Source organism: Musa acuminata, chromosome BXJ2-4, assembly GCF_036884655.1.
Source record: "Musa acuminata AAA Group cultivar baxijiao chromosome BXJ2-4, Cavendish_Baxijiao_AAA, whole genome shotgun sequence".
NCBI classification, from domain to species: Eukaryota; Viridiplantae; Streptophyta; class Magnoliopsida; order Zingiberales; family Musaceae; genus Musa; species Musa acuminata.
In genome coordinates this window covers 8,670,716-8,688,961 of record NC_088341.1, presented here as the reverse complement: position 1 = coordinate 8,688,961, position 18,246 = coordinate 8,670,716, and the positions used below count along the sequence as shown (strand labels likewise).

At 36.6% G+C, this 18,246-nt stretch overlaps 2 protein-coding genes across 2 annotated transcripts; one reads left to right on the top strand and one right to left on the bottom strand.

Annotated features, from left to right (window-relative positions):
* The first annotated feature begins 338 nt into the window (after positions 1–338).
* On the top strand, positions 339–11,258 carry LOC103981213 (acetyl-coenzyme A carboxylase carboxyl transferase subunit alpha, chloroplastic). Its single transcript, XM_009397858.3, has 11 exons — positions 339–585; positions 1,303–1,761; positions 3,038–3,112; positions 4,936–5,043; positions 5,139–5,299; positions 5,632–5,746; positions 5,848–6,002; positions 6,692–6,743; positions 6,825–6,893; positions 8,983–9,060; positions 9,945–11,258. The coding sequence occupies exons 2-11, from the start codon at positions 1,387–1,389 to the stop codon at positions 10,998–11,000; spliced, it is 2,244 nt and encodes a 747-aa protein (XP_009396133.2). The 5' UTR covers positions 339–585; positions 1,303–1,386; the 3' UTR covers positions 11,001–11,258.
* A 1,088-nt stretch (positions 11,259–12,346) lies between these two features.
* Positions 12,347–17,613, bottom strand: LOC103981211 (kinesin-like protein KIN-10C). Its single transcript, XM_018824547.2, has 18 exons — positions 17,299–17,613; positions 16,894–17,059; positions 16,569–16,769; positions 16,285–16,474; positions 15,967–16,172; positions 15,563–15,807; positions 15,385–15,462; positions 15,265–15,313; positions 14,890–14,937; positions 14,737–14,787; positions 14,486–14,539; positions 14,300–14,387; positions 13,917–14,206; positions 13,789–13,835; positions 12,988–13,009; positions 12,840–12,908; positions 12,666–12,704; positions 12,347–12,530 (listed from the first exon to the last, which is right to left on the bottom strand). Exons 1-18 carry the CDS (start codon positions 17,505–17,507, stop codon positions 12,492–12,494), a joined length of 2,091 nt encoding a protein of 696 aa, XP_018680092.2. The 5' UTR covers positions 17,508–17,613; the 3' UTR covers positions 12,347–12,491.
* Between the last annotated feature and the right edge of the window lie 633 nt (positions 17,614–18,246).

Sequence of the window (18,246 nt, the reverse complement as noted above, 5' to 3'; positions counted from 1 at the left end):
GCCTTGCAATTGATTGGCACAATTGGGTCCCACATGGGTAGGTTGGTAAGGAATACGCGAGAACATAAGGATGGTGCGACGGATCATGTGCATTAAGACTCCAGCGTCCGTTTTATAGCATCAGAGACGGATACCCGTTCCATTACTCCGAGGCGGCGGATAGTGGGCCCCGAAACTTCTCCATTTGCAGCCCAGGTGGGCAAGTGGGTAGAGTGAGATGAATGCCAAAGTTACCATGTTAAGCGCCAACCGGGAGAAGGAGTTTCGACCGTCCGATGGGAAAGGCACGAATCTCGAGCTTAGAGACGGAGAGCCCAACATTTCGGAGCAAGGTGGATGGGAATCGCTGGCTTCGGAGTTATCGCCCGACTCCTTCCGCCATCAGCATCATCTGCAACCAAATGGCTTACCCCTAACCCCTTATTTATTTCCTCCATCTCTCTTCGTCTACTCAGTTTGAGCTCTGTAGAAGCCGCCGGGATCCCTGCTTCTTAGCACCCGCAAGCCACTCTAACCCCGAGATCCCCGACCCCCATCTCTTCTTTTCCCGGATCGAGCATCAGAAGCTGGATCGCGGTGCTCCTGGTAACATAGTTTTGACGTTCGCTTTAGGGTTTTATGCTCATTGTGTCACGATTCATTGGTTTCAAGATATCTTTGAAAGGGATTGAAAGGTTAAGCTGTATGTTTGAGATATTTTCACTTTTTAAGGTTTTGGGGTCGAATGTTGTCGTCGCTTGTTATCGAATTGTACGGTTACTTTGTTTTCTGGTCCTCGTTCGAGGTCTAGGAGCGTGATGGCATCTGAAAATAGCGGCGTAAGTTAGATCCGGCGGAGTTTAGGGTTGTTAAGCAGATAGAGATCGTAAATGCCCCCATTTTTGAAATGTCTATGTCTGTAGCCTTTGTTACTAATTCGAGTTTCTTAATTTATAATTTGATTATACATAAGTTAGCTTACTTTCAAGATTAGGTCATGGATACTCAACTACCTAGATCATCTCTTCTTTTTATTACAAAAAAAAAGAAGATATAATTTCATCAGAAAGTAAATCGGATGTATGACCTTCTTGATGTTTATGTCTTTGTGTTAGAAACTTCTTTTACTTAAGGTCTAGTAAGTGCTTGTGATTGATTACACATTGAAAACTTTGGTTGCGTTACTCTATGGTCACTCCACTAGTCGAGGGTTGTCGAGTGTGCTAAGGGGCTTCATCTGGTCTTGGAGCTATCATGATGATTTCTTGCAAGCACTTGCATTATGAGTTTAGCTGCTCATTTATTTAATCTTTTGTGATGCAGGAGTGAAGCACTTGGGATTTGGTTTGTTTTCAACATAAAAATATCAAAGGAGTTGCATTTCTCGCAGAGAAATAAGATTTTGAGATGAACTCTCTCTTGCTCTCACCAGCAGCCAATGTATGTGGGGAGAGTAGCAGTTATGTATCTGGATCACATATTTATACATGGAATGGTCTCCTTGGTGCTGAACAACGGAGGGTCTTGTCCAGTGGAGTTAGCAGAGTTTGGCTGAAGCATTTTGGACAATCTACACGTAGAAATGGGCATAGGTTCTGTGTTGTTGCAAGAATTAAAAAAGGACAAAAGAATGAATATCCCTGGCCAGAAGATATCGATCCAAATTTAAAAAGTGGCCACTTGAGCTATTTGTCTCGATTCAAGCCTCTCGTGGAAAAACCAAAGCCGGTTACTCTTGAATTTGAGAAGCCATTGGTTGAACTACAAAAGAAGATTATTGATGTAAGTTTTGCATCAGGTTTTGTATTTATAACATTTGATATTTAGTCGATTAGTTTTTCAACAGGTTATGCATTTATATTATTTTAGTCTTTTAGCTGCTACTTGTGTTGTGGACTTCCACTCTGTGCTTATGGAATGGGGCTTTGATGTTTAGTGATGACTGCTATTTAGTCAAACAACTTTATTCTCACCTATTGAAGTTGGCACATGATATTATGAAATGTTAGACTTGTCCTATCTTATATGCTGATAATTATGCATGGCTCATTCTACTTGGCATATCTATATATTTATCTGACATGTAATATGACTATTAATTGTCTAGAACAATGATGTCTATGAAAGGTTCTACTATGCAAGTCTCATGAATATAAAGATTAAAACGTGAGTGGTACTGTATCATGAATCATGAGATCTTCATGAAGCCAATAATTTTCTTGTTTGAGATATTTGTGTAATAGAGTGCATTATTTTTATTTTTCCAATTCTTTAAGATTATGTATAATTTTATACAAGGTATGCAATACCGTACCGTACCAGTGTTTCGAGGTTGGCTCGGTATGGTACGGTACCATGTATCGAGCGGTACACCAAGGAGTACCGAGCGGTTTTAAATATTTCTTCCTATTACTGTAGCGCGTTTCGTCCGGTAGCGGGCGGTCCGCATACCAGTATGTCGTCGGACCGGTATGTACCACCCATACCGGGCGGTACCATTCGAAGTTGCATATCATGATTTTATATATGATTCGTGTTTCAGCAGTGAGAGAATATAATGAAAAGTTGGACTTTGTGTTATTTGTGTAATAAAGTGCACTATTTTTAATTTTCCAATTCTATAAGATTATGTATAATTTTATATATGATTCATGTTTCAGCAGTGAGAGAATATAATGAAAAGTTGGAGTTTGTGTTATTAACATGATTTCCCTACAGCAACCAAGAAGTGTGTACACAATAAAACTAGTTAGGATTGGCCCAACATTTATTACAAATAAATGACCAGTGAAGATAAGGCATTTGTAAACCAAATGTTTCACTTTCGCGCATGGATCACACACGGTATTATGGATTTGCTTGCACTTCAACATTCATTGTTTTCTATTGTGTCTCTTGTTTCATGGGTGATTATAGTGTTTACTTCAAGAACTAGGGAGCCTGTTGGAGTTTGTCTCTTTTCCTTCCATCATGTTATCCACTGTCTTGAATGCTTTACTGATGATATGGGGGTTTTCATCAGATTTCTTTAATGATCTCTGAGTGTAATTTTTTGCAGGTGCGTAAAATGGCTGATGAGACTGGTCTGGACTTCACTGATCAAATTAATCTACTGGAAAGCAAATACCAGCAGGTGTTGTACTTGTAGTGCCTTTACTTGCATGATAATGGATAAATAAAAGAAGGAAAAGTTGCCCCATTTGCAGATGGCATAAGTCCACATTTGTGCGGCCCATCTTCTCAATTGGATGTTGAAAACTTGATCACAGCAGAAAGTTCACCGTGAATTTTGTTGATATGTAGTGGATACCTCAAGAAAATTGGGAAACTGGAATTGCTTGAATCGTTACAATATATCTGTCACTAATACATGTTCAATTTGTTAAGATATAATTTTTAATTGTTCACTGCTTTTTAGGCTTTATTTATGTAGCTGGTAGTCTCGTTGAGCATTGAACAGCATGAAAAGAAAGAATAGAATATACATGGGAGCTGCAGTGGTGATTGTTTGTATTTCAAAGTCTTATGTCGTAAGTAGTTTTATAATCTATCAGATAAATTGCACTTCCTTCTAGGATTCCCACATATGGTTTTGATGTAGGAAATTATTCCTGAGTCCATTTTATATTCAAATTTTGAGTTGTCTCAGCACCTTGTAAAAAGGAGTTTCTGGAAATCACAGGTCCCTTGAAACAGTACAAATTGTTAAAATCTCCTACATGGAGATGGAAATTACTAAATTTTATTTTGTTTTCTGTAGTTGCATTATGATTATTCAATCTTTTATTATACTGGGTATGTCTTGCATTGTGACTTACATTTTGATCAAAATGTGAATGAGCAAGGTGATATAATTCTTTAATTTCTAGATATGGGCAGTAAGCTTTTCAGTAGAAGTGCATATTTTCTTGGTTACAGAAAATATGAGGGGCAAAAAAAGGGGCCAAATTTCATCAAAATGAAAGAATATTTCTTTTACATATTTTTCTGAAAACAATGCTCATAATTTGGACGGGTTTTACTTTATAATTTCTTCAAAGAGTTTGTGATTTTCAAACATAAAAGAACAGTTACTAAATAATGTCATGTATGCGCAATTTTAAGGGTGAGGACTGGAAATGTTTCCTCTGCTAGAGTCACCTGCTATTAATATTTCCAGTTTTAGTATCATTTTGATAACATACTTTCTGTGTATTGCTTTGTTAGCCAATTCCTATAGGCACTAACAGATAGCATGGGATATCATTAGCAGAATAATTTTCTTCAGGCAATGCATCAAGTTCATGTGATTGCTTTGGCAATATGAGCCCAGAGTCACATTTTTCTTACCACTGTGAACGATGCCATAATTATGTTAGCTTTACCGAGCCTTGACAAATTTAGATTTTTATTTTCATGCCTTTTGTCTCTCAGTGGTTCTGCTATTAGAAATTTTCCTTCAGTCTCATTCTGTGAGTGTTTCCTGGTTCTAATACTAGGCGGTGTATACTCATTTGAAATGTTATGTTTAGAGCAATCCAGTTAGCATAAGATTCAAGTTCCAAACATGCCTAGATAGTCACCTCCATCTTTTATGCAATTTTTGGTCAACTTCGTTGATGAATGGCCTCATTAAATCATATGCTCTGAACCACCCACTCCGCCTCATTGAAGGATGTGCTGAATAGTATTTAATATGGGGCCTATAGGTAGTTTTCTTGCAAGGCAGCATTTCAGAAGACTTAACATACATTTAGGAGTGCATATAGCGTGGTTTTCCATTTGATTTATCTGTAATTCCATATGGAAAAGGAAGTTTTGGTCAACCATTTAGAGATGTAGTTAGATCTTTCATTATGGTCTTTGTAGCTACTTATCTCATGAACCCTAGTACTACTTGTGTCTGCTGAATTTTGTTCTGTTTCTGATAATAATCCCTGTGAGATCTCCTTTCCTGATTCTGCTGAATCATCCCAGGCCCTGAAAGACTTGTACACACATTTGACTCCTATTCAAAGATTGAGTATTGCTCGGCATCCCAACAGGCCAACATTTCTTGACCATGTGTTGAACATTACTGACAAGGTATATACCCACATCACACGCTTTCTTCATAATTCTCTGCTTTTCTTTTCTGCATAAATTTTCAAGCTCACATCTTCCTTGTGGTTGTTTCACAGTGGGTCGAGCTTCATGGAGACCGTGCAGGTTATGATGACCCTGCCATTGTAACAGGTCTTGGAACCATAGATGGGAAAACCTATGCATTTGTTGGTCATCAGAAAGGCAGGAACACTAAAGAAAATATACACCGCAATTTTGCAATGCCTACTCCACACGGGTATTGAATTGACAAATCCATTTCTAATTTTTCTGTTTTTCGAATGAGTGGCTGACACTTTTTGTGATATGAATGTTATTTTCAAAATTATTTTGGAATATGTACTTCTGGTTAGTAATTCAATTATGAAATGCATACTAGTGTAGTTTGTCAGCTCATTGCTTTCACAAATTTTGTGAGGTTACTTCCGCCTGCTAATTATGCATGTAGAGCTTCTAATTATTTAGTGTTTTCTCCAATGTTCTTCTTAGTCTTTGTAAGATTTTTATGTGATCTACTTTCACATGCAAATCCTTTACCTCACTACCATGCATGTGACTGACTATGTGTAGTTACCGTAAGGCCTTGCGTATAATGAGGTATGCAGACCACCATGGATTTCCCATCATCACATTTATTGACACACCTGGGGCATTTGCTGATCTTAAATCTGAAGAACTTGGCCAGGTAGTTTAGCCTCATCCCCTTCTATTTGGAACTGTTGCCTTATCAAATTTGTGTCATTTGAAAGAAATGTATCATTGTGCGTGTGGATCTGATTAATGCAGGGGGAGGCAATAGCCGTTAACTTAAGGACTATGTTTGACCTGAAGGTTCCAATTGTCACTATTGTTATTGGTGAAGGTGGATCTGGTGGAGCTCTTGCTATTGGCTGTGCAAACAAAATGTATATGTTGGAAAATTCAGTCTTCTATGTTGCCAGGTGAGTTTGCATCCCCGTACACTCTGTGAAGAAAATTCATATTTTTAAGTTGATTATATTTGATGTTCACCAGACAGAAAACATTCGAGTGCTGAATAAATTCGTGATTTTGTACTTTGGCTGTATAATTCAATTCAAGAATCTACATCGAACAATAAATTGCATTGGATTTTGAGAGGTCCACCAGGCCAAATACCAATTCATTTCTGTGAAGTCATGTCTGACCATAAAGCCTAAACAAATTCCATCAGTTTTACTGAGACATTAAGGATGTTGCATGTTTTAATTGGTCATAAAATATTCAATATACATATGTTTGAGTTGGTTCAATTGTTCATCTAAAAGTCTTATATTCCAATTATTCGGACCCAGTTAGATGGACTTTTCCCCCAGCCATTTGGCTCTGATATCCCCTTCAATCTAATCCCTTACATTTTCTTTTTTGGAGAAATGAAAACCTATTTTATTGCTCACACACATACTTATAAGAAATCTGTTGGACTTGCAGCTGTGGTGATGAAGGAGAGGAAAACTTTTAGATTACTCTATGCTACTTTTGACTCCTTTTCTTTTCAAACCTAAAAAAGCTACCATTATGAATTAACACATTACACGCCATGACATGTTTCTTTCCATATTCTTTATTGTATGTACTATGTACCATAAACAATCTATCATGTTCTGTGCAGTCCAGAAGCATGTGCTGCAATTTTGTGGAAGTCTTCTCAAGAAGCTCCTGAGGTATATATCTTGTCCCGTATATATGCCCTCTATGAGCTTAAGTACTTTTATATTTTGAAGTATTTACAGTAACATTAACAGGCAGCTGAGCAACTGAAGATCACATCCACCGAACTTTGTAAATTAAAAATTGCAGATGGGATCATTCCAGTAAGTTCTTATCCTTTTTCATTCTAATTTGATGCAAATATCAGATTGATATCAGTATGTTACACGATTGTAATATTACAAAAGTTTGTGAATTTACTAATGGGTCGATTGAGCTACAAAACATGTAAAAGTGGTCTGCTTAGGAAGGTTGGGCAAGTGACATAGCATGTCCAGATCCTTAAAGGCCTCCATAGTGGGTAACCCACGTCTGAAGAACTGATGAACTTGTATATGGTTTAGGAAGCTGCAAAATTTATGAAGATGATCTGATTAAGTAAGGTCTTTGGAATGGCTAAGATTGTTAAAGGTAATGGTATCTCTAAGGCCTTCTATTGAAGTTGCTAACTGGCCTCCAGCTCTGCAGATGCAGATGCAGCTGAAGATTATAGTTTAGAAGCAGGATTGGAAGTTTAACACAAAAGTCATTATAGATATGACATTAGTGTTGCTGACTGACTGTAGTGTATGATCTATTAAGTATCACCTTAATTTGGCAACAGTGAAAAAAATCAGATTTTATGCAACAGTGAATAAAATAATTGGTTACAAATGCACAAAGATTCCCCATCAATTTCTACTTTTTCTTTGAGGTGACAAGACAACAATATTTTATGAAATTGGAATTTTTGATGGAAAGGAAAGATGTATTCTCTTAAAAATATTAGCAACTATTGCCATCTGGTATCGATCGTGCATACCATGGATCGGTATGTGCCAGTTGGTACTGATGCACTGACACTTGGTACATTGTATGTATTGGAATTCATAAAACAATGAAAAATCAGTCGAAAATGGAAACAACCCAAACCCCCCCCCCCCCCCCCCCCCCCCCTATTTTAGAGTTTTTTCTCTTTTTTCTTGGTACATAAACTAAATTAAATAAGAATCAACTATATCTAAGCTATAAATAAATAGAAATTCTAGACTATAATGATCAAAAATAAAAAAAATTATCTAAGCTATAGGAAGATTTTTGTCAAATGGTCCTTCGTCGAAGTTGCTTCCATTGATTGAAGTGGCCCACCAAGAGTAGAGATGTTGGATCAGGTTCGTAACTCTACGATTTTAACAAAATAAATTATCGAGATAACATTAATATATACACTTCTATCACCAAATTGAATGACTAGACTCCATGGTTGGTGGTCCAATGGTTCATGGAATTGAATTAATATATACACTTCCATCGCTGAATTGAATAACATTATATATATCTATCATTGAATTAATATATCTTTTGGAGTTGTTTGTCAATATTGTAGGCTTATTGGACCCGATGTTGGAACCCAAACAGTGTGCCATTGATACATTAATGTGGTATCATTCTTTGTCTCATCATTATTAACGTGTCCTAGGACCCTCCTAAGGCAAGAGTGACAGGGGGTTGCAGAGATTGAGATTTGAGTGCACCGGAACTGTGGGTATCAGCACTAAATTGTTATTCTGTGGTGTAAGAACCAATTGACTCTGGACAAAAAAAAGACTAACTGTCATCGTACATCTATTAGCCATCCTTTGTGATATGAAGGTTGCGAATATGATGAACTCCTATAGTTGTTGGCATCATAGAGGCTCCGTCGTATTATCTCAAAGTTATCGATTGTCTTCCACTTTCCTTTATCCTTGGGTACTTTATTAGTTTCTTATAGGATTGAAATATGAAAATTTGTCTGAATTAAAGATGAGATATATGACATTGGGAGCATAAACAAGCTTTTAGGTAAAAGAATGACAGTATATTTTTGGGTTTGAGGAACCTTCAAGAATTAACCCATAATAATTTATTTCCGCATGTTATATAGGTTGGTGTACTTTTAGATGAAGAGACTATATATCACTGATCGGAATATATAAAATTGTTTCTGTATTTGCAAAATATTCCAATTAGAGTAGGGTGTCCTGTATTTGTACTTGCTTTGCATGAATATTCTGGGGAAGTAAACCAGACCTGTGGTGGGTACACTTTAGTTTGTCTTTTTCATTATTTAGTGTTGATCTCTAGAAAATGCTAGCAGAAAATTCTGCTAGTTTTCAAGTTATATTTGAAAAGGAAGCTTTTTATGTTCATGTTATACCATATATCACTCAGGAACCTCTTGGTGGTGCGCATACTGATCCAACATGGACATCCCAGCAGATAAAGGTTAAACTCGTGAAGGCCATGCAGGTACATTTTGTTTTGCAATTTTGTTTATTTTTAACATAGAATTAAAAAAGCTAAATAGTATGTTAGAAGTACTATCTCTACAACTTGTGGGTCTCATCCTTTTTCAATTCTGAAAGAAACATCTCTTTTAATTACTGCATTTGTTAATATTATTTGAAGGGTCATTGTAATCAGAAACATTTCGGACATAATACTGTTTAATCTTTCAACCCTTCATTCCCAGGAAACTTTTCTCAATATAAGATCATCAGTTGGTTGCTTGTGTTGATACATTAACTTAAAAAACATGTGTCTGTAACTTGGTTTTCCTTAACAGATTTAAATGTCAATTTGCGTGTCCTAAGATTACAAAAAAGGTGCTTTAATTACTGAAAGATATTATAAAGAATTGCACTTAAATTCACCTTCTCTCCTTGGTCAGAAACTTTTCTGTACAGAGCTGGATTCATTTTAAATCCTTGACACAAAAATGGCTTCTTCTTACAGATTGCAGTGTTTTTCAATTCAGTGTATATAATTGCAGATCTTGTATCATGAATCATTAAACATGCCCTCTCATTCGAGGTGAAGTCTATGATGATCTTTGCTGAAGAAGAAAACTTATCTTCATCTCTTTAGTTCTGTTAGCTGAATAAACATTCCATGTTTTAATAAATATTAATGGTTCATATCCATTCTAATTAGAATCTGCTAGATGTCCAAATTATTACAGCAGAAATATTTTTAATTGAAGAGAAAATACTTTAATATTCTGTAAGGTAGCATCCTCAAGAATAACCCAAATATTATTGCATTATTTCTGCTTTGTTAGAAATATTTGTAAATGGTTCTTTTTTTGTTTGATTTCTTGTAAAGATAATGAAAAACTAAGTTATCTAACTCAGGAGCTTGCTGCAATGGACAAAGAAACTCTACTTAGTCATCGCCATATGAAGTTCAGGCAAATAGGGGGATATCTAGAAGGCAAACCTCTTCCACCAACTAAGAATTTTAACATGAAAAAGAAGGAAGTCAACCTTTCCAAAGTCAAAGCTGACATAGTGATGGAAATCGAAAACCTAAAGAAATCAGTAGTGGAAGCTAAAGGCAAATATCCTATGCCAACCATCTCTGACAAAATAGAAAAACTTAGGAAAGAAATTGACAAGGAAATGACAAAGGCCTTCATTTCAATGGGATTACAAAAAAGGGTCAAAGCTCTTAAGATGGAGTTATCCAAATCTCCGAGCACGCCTGATGGAACACTTAGTCCAACCTTGCAGGAAAAAGCAGATAGATTGGTGAACAAATTTAAGCACAATCTATCTCGTCGTGGATCTTACATGGGCCTAAAGAAGAAACTTGTACTGCTTTTTAAGATTAACAGGCTGCAGGACCTGAAAGCTAAAGGAGTGAAGCTGAAGGAACAGATTAATGAAAAACTCGATGAGAAACTCAAAGAGAAGGTCAAAGGCAAGATGGAGGTACTGAGAAGGGCGCGTGATAAGGTGGCAAAGGGGGAACAATTAGATGATGATCAGATCAAGGAGGTGGAAAGTGCCAAGGAAGAGTTAGCGGAAATGCTAAAATCTGTGAATCTTGAAGTGGTGGGATCGGTTAAGAAGATAGGACCAACATCTCCACCTGGGTTAGGTGAGAAATTAGCAAAGGCAGATGAGGTGATAAATAAGGAAATAGAGAAGGCAATAGATATGGCTGGCGTTAGGGGGAAAATAGAAGAGTTGAAGAAGCAGATAGCCAGTGGTCCCAGTGATGAAAAAGTGGAGGAATTGGAGAGAGAGATAAGGGAGCAAATTGCTTGTGTAATGGATCTTACTGGCCTGAAGAAGAAGGTAGAAAGTGTCGTCGGTTTACCTGCGCAAGAAACAGTTGATGCCGAAGGCAGTCCTGTTGACTTAACTGTTCAAGAGACGGTGAGTGCCGGAAACAGCCCAGAATGAGGTACCAGTTTTCTTTTTCTTTTTTAGTCGGACATCACAGCATATAGACAGTGCTTTAAGGAACTTGTCTATTTAATTTCACTGCCCTCTCGGTCATTAATTCCCTTTTATGGTTGTGGATATCTCCATCGATACAAGGAGTTATGTTGAGTTTCTCTATCTTCATTTATGATGTTAGTAACTGCAATAAACACAAATTTGTTGTTGTTTTGCTATTTAATCACGGATTTACATGGGAAACTTGTATAATTCATTTTACCTATATCTTTTGCTTGCAGATTGATCTCTAGTTACAGTACAAAGCTTAATTTAGTAAGGTAAAACAACAACAAATGATTGTATCTCACTGTACATACAATCATATGAAGCTCTATGCACAATTAGATCAATCATCAGTGTGAAATATATTGAAGTTATCACTTGACTTCCACTGATGGATATGTTTGTAGTAGTAGTAGTAGTAGTTCATAAACCATGTCTTCTAATGTGTTATCTTCTTCTGCGGGATCTATCTAAAAATATCAACTTCTAATCCGTTCACGGATGTGTTCGCTGCAGTTTACACAAAATCTAATCCCTCATATGAGGATGGTCCACTCTCAAGCCGAAGTCACAACCACATATCACTACTGATATGTGGACATGACACGTGTATAGGTAACGTGGCACCAATAAGATTGACTTATATCAAAGTCGGCAACTTTGAGCTAAGAGTGAGTTGTTATCCTAATGGCTCATTGATGGTCGGGAGTAATCCTTCCTAACATTTATCGTGACCTTCACTTGATGGTTGGTCCCAGCACATTATAAAAGACTTTTAGGTGTATTCTGAAGGGATTCTAAACTCTTTTTTATTGATTTTTTTATTAAATATTTTATCGAATTATTTGAATCTCTTATTGACCTAAGCATCAAAAGAACTTTTGTCAGATATGCCCTCCTAATGTAGGTTTTATAGGGTCTTTGTTCTAACCCTTGACTTTTAGACACTTTACCCTTACACGAATTTGGAAGTGGAGAGCTTAAGTCCGTTTTAACAATCACATTAAATTATTATGGCTTATAGAGAAGGAAAAAAAGAAAGAATTCTCTATAGTCAACAAAGTTGACATGGCTTACCCCCCCCCCCCAATTAATAAATAGTGGAAACAATTCAGTGCTTTCGAAATACAAATCTAGATGGGTGATGACACGTTCTTTTGATTCTTTCATCCATGATAACAAGAGTTGCAATATATCCCTCATACTGTATTACAAGCTTTTTATCCAAACAATAATCGAAGTAGCTTACAACCTACATGTGTAGGCATGATATCAAGTACAACTCAACAAAGGTGACAATCCTCTGGTTAAGCAACCAAAAGAGTAAGCATTAGTTACACATCTGTGGAGCTATCAGCAACTCAACAAAGGGTCCGGTCCAATCGATTTTTTTGGTATACCACATTCATGATTCACATGTACAAGTCACAGCGCCATTGCAATGCCAGCCTAAAAATCTCCAAGGACTTGTGACATCATTGCATTTATCTGAAAGAAAGAGAAACATTGTAAGATGATAGCCATTTTATCCAACAAAATTAGTCCTTCACCTTGGAGATACAACCACTTTCAAACAGGATCCCAGTAAAAAACAAGTTAAACCATATCTCGTCAAAATATTACCTGTTTTCTAGACAAGCCTATCTCTTTAAGATCATCCATCTGGAATTTTAAAGAAATTTCAGTTTTAGTAAATTATACAGATACGATGGTGTGGTCAGCTTTGTACATTTCACAAATTTCCATGAGTTGTCACTGCAAGTAATTTTAAGAGGATATCTGAATTATGATGCTTACATTCTTGAAGGGTTCGGAAGATTCTTCACGAAGCTGAAGAATATATGTTGCTCTCTTCTCTCCAATTCCCTGCAGAAAGGAAAGGAAAGGAATTAGCAAACAACTAAACGGGATAAAGAGTGAACTAGTCATGTGATATAAATTGGACCTTTAATCCCTTAAGCTCCTCCCTGCATTGCCAAAATCAAGACAAGTACATCAAACATAAGCACACCAAACAATAAAAGTTATATATGATTGAATATTCATGAAAAGTTATTATTAAGCCAACCACTGGATAAAATTGATCGTATGACTGCTTGTGATAAATATAGTTGCCTATACGTCATAGCAAAACACAATTAGGAGTGCAGCTTTCGATTACTGCTAAATGCAGACTGTAGAGCCATATGCATTTTTAGTAACATGATTTGTAATAAGGACTTCTTGATGATGTAGTAGTAGTTGCATTTTTTTGTAAAGATACCACAGAAGTTGATCATTTTGCTCACTCTTGGAAATATCTATTCAAATCCCTCTTGGCAACAATTTGTACTAATAAATTAATAAAAAGGTGCAGGCTTTGGCTGTCGGTGACACAAACACTTCTCATCATGAAAATGTAATGTAAATCATAGTATTCAAGAACAACTTATTTATCCACTCTCACAATGCATGATATTTAGGTGTTAACTTACACATCTTAGAAAGACATGACAATAATATTTTTTCTTATCAGCCTTCATGTAATGAAAAAATTCTAATGTCTACTGATAACATTATGCTATCCACACCATTCATATTTACAGAATTAAATACAGTGCTATCTTAAATGACTCATTTCTTTTTAACTATGTTAAGAACCTAAAAATCCAAAGATACATATGTAAGTAAAAGTTTTCAATATGGCTTAGCTGATTATAGCATTGAAAAACTTTCTTCTGACTATGAAGTAAGATAAATTACTTACTTGTTAGCACTATTGAGGAAAGTAAGACACTCCTGAGCTAGATACTTCTGCATATGACAAAAGGAGAGAATGCATCCGTTAGTCAAGATAAGAAAACCAACATTAAACACACAAAAGTTATGAACGACCTTCAGTCCTGTACTGCGAGTTTTAAAGATGTCCTGCGGACTGCCAATGTAGTCAAAGTTTGGCTCATTCTCTAATCTCACTGCAAAAGGAACTTCAGGAGTTTTGGGGTCAAGTTTTTCCTTATTTATTTGTTTGGTAGATGTCATGTCAGTGTTTGGTGATCCAATAGCAGTTGTTTGAGTGCTCAAAAGCTTCAATGAGTTTGATATTTCTCTGAGTCTTGCACTCAACGGTGGAGATGATTGATCCTCATTGACAAAAATTTTGTGGATCTCATCCTTGGTTCCATCTACAAATCACAAAATAGAAAAATCTGTCTGATGAGAAGCATATGATACCAGAGAAATAGTATTTGAAACACTAAAAACAACCTGCAACATACCGATTGGATCAGCAGTCATCTTTTCATCACATCCGAGTCCAACAACAGTGTCTTGGACAAAAGTGTCTTCATCTGTATAACAATCACCCTTGAAACCAGAATAAAATAAAATAAAAGATAAGTTATTTATCACATTAACATAAACGGAACAGCATGTCAAATTTATCATTGAGCGGAGAAACTGACCCCTGTTGGCATAATATTTTCTACACAATTTGGGCCAACCGATTCACAGCTTTCCTGAAAAAATCTCTTTCAGAAAAGAAGGGTGGGAAAAAAATCGTCTAATCATACCAGAGCAGTATACAACAATAATAAAACCATAGGTCCCGACTGGATCTTTTGCCATCACTGAGATTTGTAAAGAGTCATACTAGAACAGTATGTCTTTTACAAATGCTTGACCATGTCATAAAAGAAAAGGAACTAATATTTACCTCTTCTAACATAGGACAATCTACGTCCACATAATCCAATACAACGTTACCCTGCAAAGCCTTATGGTTATCTTTTAATAAAACAACAATTCAACCATCTGATTTCTACAAAAAGTTAGAGAATAATTGGATCATTTCCAAAAAAACTAGTACCTGACTGCATGTATCAACTGCTGCAACAATGTCTACTCTGGAATTAGCCTGAATAAGCTTAAAAGATTAATCAACTTTAAAAATAAAAACTTAAAGACTCATAATTTCATAACTTAAGTAGAGTGTTGTCTCTGAGGTGGCCAACTTTTAGCTCCACGAACGTGTTTTGGTTCAGACGGGTGTTATTTGAAGTATATGAGTATGTATCAAGGAACTCATGGCGTAGGAATTAATGGGTGTCATTGGTACTATAAAAAACATGGTCCACTTAAAGTCATAGACACATCAACCAGGACATGCTAGGATAAATCAAATGTATATTGTGGTATCCAATGCTAAATTTGCTTGTAATATGGCAATGTTGAACATCCATACCTTCCGACTTTCACTTTTGTTTGGAGGACTTGATCCGATGGGCATTTTCCTGAGCACAAGGTTCGGCAGAAAGTTACTTCTGATTTCTTACAAAGAAACGACTTTAGTAAGAGCACGTACTTCTTTCTTATTGCAGATGGGAAACCAGTTTTTTGTTTCTCAGAAAAGCAGGTTCCCAGACTTCCTAGCTGTAATGACCTGCCATTAATAGTATTTTTATCACCCTTGATGCAGGGCTGATTCAAGGCTAAAACAAAATGAGATTAAGGAGAACAAATAATTAATTTACAAGTACTACCTCCTCCTTATGGCATATGGGGTTCCATATCCTTTCTTTTCAGATGATGCACATTGAGAGATCTCATTTTTCTTTTGTGAGACAGCTCTCACGGGTATTCCAACAATAGAAGGGGAACATGATTGGTTGAACTTTGAACCACTCTTAATGACCTTGGCTGAGTGACACCGATGTCGATTGGCTACTTGGCATGACCTAGATGCCAAGTTGACCGCACTGAGAGTGTCTTGACAGATAGTTGGATTCTACAGTGAATAGCATTTGATCATCAGACTAGCTTCTCTAAAACAGATTAAGGAAAAAATAATATAAACAGAAGCTTAATCAAAAACAATAAGTTTGAAGATGAGAAAGACAATAACCACATTGATAAGGATAAATGGAGACTAAAATCATGGCCTCACCAAGCATGTAATCAGGACAGCTCTGCTTGCTTTGCACAAGAAGTCTTGCAGCAAGCGGGTCAATTTGCTTTCCCGGTAGGGAATGAAATTCTCACCAGCATTAAGTGCACAAACGACGTTTAGAAGTGTATACAATGACTTGTTAATCTTAGTACTCTCAGCTAGTTGAGGTCTCGCATTACCCTTCTGCTTAATCTCCTCATAGTCTGACAAAAACAGTGGTGATGTGAGAAAGGAAACGATAACCACATCAGGCAAACTAAAATAACGATGACTCTGAAGAAAAAGGAGTTGAATTCAGTAGTACTTTTTCTCTACCTGCCAAACAAACAAAGTTTATCTTCCCAATTAAAGAACTGTTGGATTCCTCGTCAACAGAAGACAAATATACAATCAAGCCTCTGTGGCTCCTGACTGTGCTATCATCAGGAAGCTTGAGCCAAGACTTGCCCATGTTACACCCATGAAAAGATAATTTCTTGAAATCAGAGATAGAGTTTACAGGGATCTGAAAACAAATATCCAGACAAGTAACTCAGCTAAATCAGAAAGTAAAAGCAAGGTCACTGCATTTGGAAAAATTGCAAAGTTCCTTGCGCTACCTGCGAAAGGCCCTTAAGCTGAATTCTCTTGGCCGCATCTTCCAGGATAAGCACCTCCTGATCCTTGGGCTCCAGGAGATCATATATATGATCTTGAGATACTTCATAGCATGATACAGTGACAGAGCCTCTGTTTTCATTGGCAAAGGCTAATATTTCCCCTAAAGCAATCATCACTAGACCAGGGTTCTGTCCAGAGCCCTAGACAAAATACTCCTCCGTTAAATCACAATAAATGGATAAAGAGAACATGTTAGGAACAACAATACCAATAAAAAGATTACTCCAAACACATATACAACTATAATTCCTCTCAAAAAGTTACCTGAATCAGCTGAGACTTGCCACTTCCCGGAGCACCATAAGCAATAACGCAGCCATTATGTCCACGGAATAGCCCCTCTATGAGAGGCTTAACCTCTGCAGTGAAGATCTGGTCAATGTTTTCGTCTTGTTCATAGCACCAATCCAACTTGTAGGAATCCTTCCGACTACATCATAGGAACAGCAAAAAAGTGTTTTTACCAATTACAACAGATCCTAATCCAAAACACCATAAAATTTCACCTGCCTTTTTACTAAATCCAATTCTTCAAAGCAGTACTAGAACCGAAAAAAAGGGGCATGCCTTTCACACTCATTATCTAGTAATGAACTAAAAGAAATTCGAAAGACTAGAGAAAGATAAAAGAATATCTAAATCTATCGTAATAAAGGGAAAATGGCAAACCAAGTTTGCTGGTCATCGAAAGCAACCAAGGCATGGTCTCCAACGAATCTGGTGACGGAAACCCGAGCACGACAGGAGGATCCACCGGCCTCCGAATCGACGAAAGGTCGGATCTTTCCCACCACGCGAACTCCCCGTTGTAATTGACTCTGAGGCTTAGACGCCAAAGAATCGGTACCATCGCGTGCACCCGAGGAAGAACCCATCATCCGGATCGAAACCCACGGAAACAGAAGGGGGAGAATTCGATCGAAGTGGAAGAGATGAGGAAGGGGGAGAGAGCTTTGCGATAAATTAGGGTTCTTTCTGGTTCGAAAGCGGGGAATGCAGCCGTTGCATTGGGCGCTAATTCGGATTTTCAATTGAATCGGTCTGGTGTCGTGTAGAACAGGATAAGCGTTTGAGAGAGGAGCGGGTTACTCGGTGGGTTGTGATGGGAAGGCTGCTATTGATTGGGGGTACTTCACACGTTAAGTAGCTTGTGAGGGTTCATCGTATTCTTTGGATTCAAATTTTACACACGTATTGTCCCCACTTCCTTAGAACAAAAATCTTCAGAGCATAGAGCTAAATATCCACTATTTAATATAAAATACAATAGATTTTTTTACATAAAATATTTTTAATTAAATCAATTATAAAAAAGCATAAATTTTTTTTAACTTAATCAATTATAAATGACCCATCGAATCATAATAATCAAAATTAATTATTATTTACTCATTCCTTGATTGTTACATTTATTTAAAAAAAATATTATATTATTAATTAATAATAAAATATCTTTTAAAAATATTATATTATTTAAAAATAAATATAATATCTTTCATAAAAAAATATTATATTATTAATGATGTTACATTTATTTTAAAAAATGTTGAACATGTATGATTATGATATCCAAATAATAGTTCTGCAAAACAAAGAGATAATAAATGAATCACAAAC

What these genes read in the sequence shown, in the direction of transcription:
- LOC103981213 (XM_009397858.3), top strand. Translation starts at nt 1,387, where the DNA reads ATGAACTCTCTCTTGCTCTCACCAGCAGCCAATGTATGTGGGGAGAGT. An exon ending in AATCTGAAGAACTTGGCCAG is followed by an intron (nt 5,747 to 5,847) that starts GTAGTTTAGCCT and finishes TGATTAATGCAG; the next exon opens with GGGGAGGCAATAGCCGTTAA. An exon ending in AACTCGTGAAGGCCATGCAG is followed by an intron (nt 9,061 to 9,944) that starts GTACATTTTGTT and finishes TATCTAACTCAG; the next exon opens with GAGCTTGCTGCAATGGACAA.
- LOC103981211 (XM_018824547.2), bottom strand. Translation starts at nt 17,507, where the DNA reads ATGATGGGTTCTTCCTCGGGTGCACGCGATGGTACCGATTCTTTGGCG. An exon ending in AAACTTTGTTTGTTTGGCAG is followed by an intron (nt 16,173 to 16,284) that starts GTAGAGAAAAAG and finishes TGTTTTTGTCAG; the next exon opens with ACTATGAGGAGATTAAGCAG. An exon ending in CTTCCGAACCCTTCAAGAAT is followed by an intron (nt 12,705 to 12,839) that starts GTAAGCATCATA and finishes TTAAAATTCCAG; the next exon opens with ATGGATGATCTTAAAGAGAT.